Source organism: Miscanthus floridulus, chromosome 3, assembly GCF_019320115.1.
Source record: "Miscanthus floridulus cultivar M001 chromosome 3, ASM1932011v1, whole genome shotgun sequence".
NCBI classification, from domain to species: domain Eukaryota; kingdom Viridiplantae; phylum Streptophyta; class Magnoliopsida; order Poales; family Poaceae; genus Miscanthus; species Miscanthus floridulus.
In genome coordinates this window covers 152,254,705-152,262,649 of record NC_089582.1, presented here as the reverse complement: position 1 = coordinate 152,262,649, position 7,945 = coordinate 152,254,705, and the positions used below count along the sequence as shown (strand labels likewise).

Genomic DNA, 7,945 nt, shown 5'->3' with positions numbered 1-7,945 from the left:
TGTAACCGGTTAGGATTAGTTTCCAGATCTGTAATCCTGCCCCCAGACTATATAAGGCGGGCAGGGGATGTAACAACCCAAAAATCCATACACTAAAAATACCAACTATAAAATTTTTCTTAAAAACTCCCATGTGTTGATGAGTGTCATGTATAGAAACACAACCTAAGAAATGCATTAGGTCTAACCCCAATCCAAGTCAACACATAAGCATGGCATGTCATTAGTTAATTGTGTTTATTTAAATTCTAACAAATAAAGTATTGCATACATTGTTAATTCAAAATATGATTTGGATTTCCATTTGAGTTGTGATATGCTTAACAACTCTAATAAAGTAATAAACCATAAAATAATTAATACTCAAACCAAAGAATAAAGGTTTAAAGAGAAAAACTAATTCTATTTTTGTATAACAAAACCACACCTATTTTTGTTATACAAAATAGCTAAATAAATTCCTAATATTTATATAAGTATGTTGTGGGCCTCATATCTAAAACTCCAATGAATACGGTGCACCAATTTGGAATTCAAATTTCAAACCAAATTTGAAATCAAACAAAGGAGAAGGAAATAAAATAGAAAAAGATAAAGAAGTAAAGCAGACCCATAGCAGGCTCGGCCTGCCAGCGCACAGCAGCCGGCCAGCCCCGCCAGCGCGCAGCAACAGGTCGGCCCACGAGCTCGCGTAGGCCTAGCAGCCAGCCCGCACGCCGCTCACGCCCACGCGCCTCCCCGCCTTCGCTTGCAGCCGCTGTCACACGGGCCCCGCATGTCAGCCACACGACAGGCACACGACAGCCACAGTGTCTTCTTCCTCCCCCCGACCGCTCACGCCGATTCCCTTCTCCGACCGAGCCCCGATAGCACTGGCAGGGGCGGGCCAGGGGGTCACGCCCGGGGCATGGCCTTGTCCCCTTGGCGCCGCGCCCACGCAACCACTCGCGACCGTTGGATGCAGCACGCGCCTCCGATCGCCCTTGATCCCCATCCGCCGATCACCGGGCTCCACCGTTCCCCGCTCGGCTATAAGAGCCCCGGCCCCGGTTGCCCTAGCGCATTCCCGTGCCCGCCGCCACCTTGCGGCCATCCCCTGCATGCCCGAGCCAAGAGAGAGCCAAGAGAGCAGAGGGAGAAGAGGAAGAAGAAGGGGGAGTGCCGAAGCCGTGTGACGCTGCCGGTGTCGCCGGAGCAGGAGACGACGCCACGCTGCACTGCTTCCGGAGCTACACGGCCGCAACTCGTCACTGCGTCACCATCCAATCTTCCACAACACCAACGGTGAGCCCCCTAGTCATTCCCCTGCTCGCCACCGGACCTCACCGCGTCGGCCATGGCGCTCCACGCCGGGAGCGCGCAGGCCAGGGCCGTCTCCGGCCTCTGGGAACACACGCACCCACGCGCACACCCGCGACCACGCCGTGACCACCCCACCGGAGCCCCGTAGTGCACCCGCGTGCCTCGCCATCGTCACCATGTAGCCGTGGCCGCCGGGGAGCCCCTACCGGCCACCTGGAAACCCGAAGCCCCGCCTTAAGCCCTGGATGCCCTCGCCGCGTCCCCACGGATCCGTAGAGGCTTACACGCCCCACCGGGACGCTTCTCTGAGGCCGTAGCCACCTCACCGACGCCGCCGTCGTGCCCGGAAGACCGCCACCGTGGCCGGCACACCATGGGACCCCGCACGCTGTGTTAACCCCACCAACAAAGACGCCGAGGCTCGGCGGAGCTTCCACCCACATCAAGTGCGCACTAGCGCCGCCGCAGAGGCTCACCAGCGAGCTCACCGCCGGCAAGAGCATGTCGGGAAGGAAACAGAGGATTTCTTCCTCGTCGCCCCGCACACGCCTGCACCCGGTGCACATGAACCGCGCCTGAGAGAAGAAGGGTGGACTCGGTCCACCATAGACCTGTCTGCGGTCCATGGACGAACGCGTCTTGGTCTACCGTGAGCCACGCTCACGCCTGCGAGTCGAGGACCACGGCCCAGTGGAGGCCCACGACTACGATGTGGCAGCGCCACAACTTGCCACGTGTCCGGCTCGGCCCGGCCCAGACCGGCCCAACCCGAAGCCCGCCAGAGCATGTATGAGGCCCATTCCGGTTGACCGTTGACCGGTCAACGTTGATTGTTGACCTAGCCCCACATGTCAGTGGCACAGACACACTGGACCCACATGTCGGATGGTGATGTCATGCTGACGTCACGCGGGACCCACACGTCAGAAGCCAACACAGCCGAGGTGACGTCATGCTGACGTCACGATGACATCAGCTGCTGACGTCAGCAGCCCAGGCCCCACACATCAGTGACCCTGACCGTTGACTCGCCGTTGACTTTGACCGGACCCACATGTCAGTGACCCAAGAGCCTCTGGCCCCACCTGTCAGAATGGATGACGTTGATGACGTCATGCTGACGTCAGCTGGACACCACCTGTCAGCTCGGAACCGAGATGATGACGTCATGCTGGCGTCAGCATGCCACGTGGACCAGTCACAGCGTGACACGTGTCAGTCCAGGATTAATTCGGCCTTTTTCATTTTCAGAAATGAATTAAACTTCGGAAATTTTATAACTAATTCATACGACCTCAGAAAAATACGAAACCAGGACCAAAATTTATCTAAAATCAAGCTTTACGCAATGAACCCATGTTAGTATCATTAGATAGATCATTGAATTTATTTTCATAATAAACTTATTTGGATATACAAATGTTGCTAATATTTTTTTGTATAAATCTAGTCAATGTTAAGAATGTTAGACCGACACGAAACCTAAAACGACACTTATTTTGAGACGGATGGAGCAGTAGGATAGCAGTACCAAGGCAGCAGTGGTAGATTCACAGAGGAATCAAGAGCTGACGCGTGGTGAGAGATAGCCCCTGTAAATCGATGCTCACATTGTGGAGCTAGAACGTTCTGACGTATTGCTGCGTGTGCAGAGCAAAATCGATTTCACACTACAGGTGACCTTAGATCTTAAAGGTGGAGCAATAGTAAGAAGCATAGTCTTTTTATTGAGATTATGCTAGCTAGAATTCAAACTCAAGACAAAGCCTAAACTAATGAAGAAAAGATGAACAATTCACTTATATCTGGACACTCTCCATGTCGAATTTCCTTTCCTAGAACGTGCAAAATGCACACACTGTGCTAAGAGCAAGTTAGGACAAGCTATCGCACCATGTCAAGTACAGCATCAGGAGGTATATGATCACTGTTCCTGTTCTTCTTTCAGTAAAACAAGGAAAAACTAGCATATGCATATATATGCACATGCTACAAACCTTAGCATGTTCAGAAAATAAAAATTGCACTCAAAAGGGGGCACATTCCATTGCACCCCTAAGCAAGGTAGCCCCTTGGATCTCCCTATAAATTTGCGCAGGCAGCAATCACATTAGTGTGTGGAAGCAGCAAGCAACACTGTCTCCTCTCCTCTTCCAGTTCCAGTTCCAGCTCCAGCTCGATCCATCTCCTTTGAATAGCATATATAGTGCCGCAGTTCACTGGCCAGCCAGAGACCAAAGCAGGCAAGCAGCAGCTCACTTCAGGCAGACGAAACAACATCTCATCACATCAGGTCAGAGCATCACCCGATCCTATTAATTCCAGCCTGCAGACTGCAGTAGCCGCGCGGTGCCCAGCGATCCATCCGGCCATCGACATGGAGGGCGACCTGATCCCGGAGCGGCACGCGGCGGCGGAGCCGGTGCGGTCGCGGTGGACGCCCAAGCCGGAGCAGATACTCATCCTCGAGTCCATCTTCAACAGCGGCATGGTGAACCCGCCCAAGGACGAGACCGTCCGCATCCGCAAGCTGCTGGAGCGCTTCGGCGCCGTCGGCGACGCCAACGTCTTCTACTGGTTCCAGAACCGCCGCTCCCGCTCGCGCCGGCGCCAGCGCCAGCTGCAGGCGCAGGCGGCGGCCGCGGCAGCCGCAGGCTCCTCATCCTCGTCGGGATCGCCCCCCACGACCGGCCTCGCGCAGGGACACGCGGCGACTTCGTCGACGATGGGGATGTTCGCGCACGGCGGCGCCGCCTGCGGCTCGTCCGCGTCCGCGTCGTGGCCACCCTCGCCGCCGCCGTCGTCGTGCGCGGGGATGATTGGCGACCTGGACTACGGCGGCGGCGACGACCTGTTCGCCATCTCGCGGCAGATGGGCTACGCCAACGGTGTTGGCTCCGGCTCGGCGTCCTCGGCGGCCGTCGCCCCCCACGAGCAGCAGCAGCAACTTTACTACTCGTCGTGCCAGCCAGGTGAGCGCGCCAAAAGCCACGCCATGCATGCATGCTTCATGCTCTGGATCCATGGATCGATCCTCGATGCTTGGTTTCCATCGAGTTTAATTCCTTGGTCGTCGTGTGGGCTCTTCTTCACTTTCAAGTTGAGGGAATGAAATCCTTTCACTCCTAGCCCTCCTTTTGGGTCATATCCATACTGGCATGCAAGGCACAAGATCATCATATTCATCAATACCAGCCAGTGGATCTGATCCATAATTTATTTGCTATACGCATGCACAGAGTTCATCCTTGACTTCTTTCCGATCGACTCTAGCTCGATGACTACTTGTTCTCTTTGGCTAATTAGCTGTGCCATACCAATGACAACAATTAGATCCATATAATGGGTAGATCAATCATAGCATGCACAGGAACTTAACTGGAAGAGGGACAGTTCTTGATGACGGATGTTCATTTTTGTTTGACCGAGAGCTCATCATCGCCATGTCATATCTGCTAATCAAGACAAGACTGCTTGCTGTACTGCTCTATTATGCTTATGCAGTAGTATTATACAATGCTAGCTAGTACTATACCTTAACACACATGCATGCGATATGCTAGACCTGCTGCGCATGCAAACAAATAACATGTTTCCCTCATGCTGTGCTGAATACTTATTAAGAGACCCAATTCCAATATCCTAGTTCATCAGTACAGCATGCATGATCAGAAGATATAACAATATAATTCGGCAAACAACTATGCAGTGTCAAAATTAAGGAGTACCAATAGTTGTTGGCAATCTGTAGTTATATTTTAAGTCGTCTGTCGTCGTCGATCCTTGCATGCATGGACCATGGAGTGGAAGTGGAACGAACGAACTGACATATAATTAACTTTGGTCAGCGAGCATGACGGTGTTCATCAATGGCGTGCCGACGGAGGTGCCGCGGGGGCCGATCGACCTGCGGTCCATGTTCGGGCAGGACGTGATGCTGGTGCACTACACCGCCGGCCTCCTCCCCGTCAATGAGTACGGCGTCCTCACGCAGAGCTTGCAGATGGGCGAGAGCTACTTCCTGGTCAGTCCTACGACTTCGATCAGTAGTAGGCTGCTAATTACTTTCTCGAATGCTAGCTGAATGATGATGATGATCCATCCTGTTCGCTTGATCGTTTCTGTGGCTTATAAGCCGGCTGATGCTGTTTTATTATGAGAGAAAAACACTATATCATAGCTGATAAGCATGACTGATACGATCAAGCGAACCGGGTGATCCCATGACGAAGAACCAACACTAAAAGGATGACATTTCATATGCATGCAATTTTCAGCTTAGCATAACATGCTGCATGTATTGATCCGACAGTTTTTGTTGTTTTGTTCCCTAATGTTGGACAGGTCACGAGGGGCTAACTAGCTAGCACATTGCATTGCCGATCGACGTCGACCGGGAGCTAGCTAGCTGTAGTGTACCTTGGAATTGTCTGTTATTCGGCTCGGAGATGCATGCATGCATACTGCAAGCTAAGCAGTGTACATGTCGTCAGTGAACCGTGGACGTACTACGCCGCCAGAAGCTTGCTGCTAGCTGGAGTTACATATGTGTGTGCTCGTCGAGCAGGCTGCAGCTAGCATTGCCGTCCGTCCGGTCGTCCCTGATGACATGGAATGGAATCCAAACGTGCAGTGTGTGATAGACAAGAGAGGCAATGCAGAGAATTGGAGCAGCATGCATGCATGCATGATATGGGCAGTATATATAGTATAAATATAGCATCAAGCAACATGATATATACAGTTAAAAAGAGTGTACCCAATAGTACTACGCATCCACATCGATCTATGTGTACTCAGATCAATCATATTGCAACCATTTGCAGTTGGTTTGTGGCCATTATCGAGGTCATTCTTCACTGTCTGTACTGCCCAGTTCTGTTCAATTCTGAATCTAAATCTGAATGCAATGCTGCTCTGACACTCTGGTGTGGTCACACATCAGGTAACCGTAACCATCCAACGACGTCGTTAGGGTCAGTCAGGGACGACGACGACGACGTCGATGCGTGTCGAGCGCACTCGGCCGCAAGTGGCGAGCTCACCGCCCCCGCCGACCAAAAGGAGGCCACCGCGTGTCCCGCGTTTCCTTCCGGTCTTGCTTGGAATGAATCTTTGCCGACCGGCCGCCAGCTTCACCAATCAGTTAGCGCACAAGCAGACAACACTACAACAGAGTGGCAGCAGCTACCCTCTTTGGCTCTTCATTCTTTTAATCTTTTCACGGTGGTTGTCATAGACCGATGACAGTCAAACGAAAGTGTGCCTTCTAAATTCTTCTTGGCATAGTACAACAGTAGTAGTACACTACAATGTTAAAAGTTTCAGCTCCAGCTAAATCTGCTCTTGCTTTAGTTCCTCTAAAAAATGCAGTTTTTATTTTTGAGTAGCTTTTACTTTTTACTCGAGGCACCTCCTATATAAAAAGAATGCTTGATAAAATTCTTCGTACAAGATAAAAGGATAAAATGATCATAATATTCTTTTTTCCTCTTTTTTACCTATGGCCATCCCACGCCGCCTCCACTCGGAGGAAGGAGAGTTCAAGAAGGAACTACACACTTAGACGAAGGAGCTAGGTGAATCCACTATTTTTGGCTTTCGTGAAGGCTTCTGGCTTCAGAGAGCAGGAATCACATGCTACACCTCTTTTCTATTTGGTTGCCAGAGTCAAGAACCTAGGCGTGGAGCGATGCCAAATAGATCCTTAATTAGTGCAAAGATTTGCTGCAAAGTCAAGCTCTCAAAGAAATTACAAGTTACTAAGAACATACTCTAGCACTGGCCCCTTTGCGCTGCTTCTGCACGACTGTACCCATATCCATATATATATATGTGTGACCGGAAGACCCGGGTTCGAGTCGTGGTCTCCTCGCATTGCACAGATGAGGATAATGTTTGCCACTAACACCCTTTCTCAGACCCCGTATAGAGCGGGAGCTCTTTGCCCTAGGTACATCTTTTTTTTATCCTTTCTGCCTAACACATGTATGACCATATAGGCATATGCTATATACTATCATAAGTTCACTGTTGCGTGATCCCTTGTAGAACACTACTACGTACGTACAATGTTTAAAAAAAACGGAGTGCTGACGATGCGACCTAAAGCTCTGCTCTGGCTCTGGGATGAACGAAACAAGCTGGGACAGAGTTGGCTTCTTCGGTAAAGAGTAGGGGAATCAGACGATTCAAGTGGAGTTTGAGTTCTCTACCAACCAAGTAGTTTGGGTTTGTTTGTTTCCAAATAAGTCATATGCTTATAAGTTAAAAAGTAAAATAAGTGATTGATTTTGCCAAACACCACTAACTTATAAGTCACTCCTGCTTATAAGAAAATAAGTTGGTTTACCCCTACTTAAAACTTATAAGCCACCCTTTTTCACGTGGGGCCCACACCTTTCACTTAACAGGCATAAGCTTATAAGTCATCTATAACTAAACAGGCATGACAAGTCACTGGTTTTCAGTCACCTCACTTAATAAGTCAGCCCGTGTTTAGTTGGTAGAATTTTGGAATTTGGGCTATTGTAGCACTTTCGTTTTTATTTGACAATTAGTGTTCAATCATGGACCAATTAGGCTTAAAACGTTCGTCTCGCGATTTCCAACCAAACTGTGCAATTAGTTTTTTTCGTCTACA

At 50.3% G+C, this 7,945-nt stretch overlaps 1 protein-coding gene across 1 annotated transcript; it reads left to right on the top strand.

The window, feature by feature from the left end:
* The first annotated feature begins 3,436 nt into the window (after window positions 1-3,436).
* On the top strand, window positions 3,437-6,092 carry LOC136547597 (WUSCHEL-related homeobox 11-like). The gene is made up of 3 exons (XM_066539563.1): window positions 3,437-4,274; window positions 5,151-5,326; window positions 5,647-6,092. Exons 1-3 carry the CDS (start codon window positions 3,680-3,682, stop codon window positions 5,659-5,661), a joined length of 786 nt encoding a protein of 261 aa, XP_066395660.1. The 5' UTR covers window positions 3,437-3,679; the 3' UTR covers window positions 5,662-6,092.
* Window positions 6,093-7,945: the final 1,853 nt, after the last annotated feature.

Excerpts from the sequence above, each read along its gene's own strand:
- LOC136547597 (XM_066539563.1), top strand. The coding sequence starts at position 3,680 with ATGGAGGGCGACCTGATCCCGGAGCGGCACGCGGCGGCGGAGCCGGTG. Across the intron at positions 4,275-5,150 it reads CTACTCGTCGTGCCAGCCAG|CGAGCATGACGGTGTTCATC; the intron begins GTGAGCGCGCCA and ends AACTTTGGTCAG.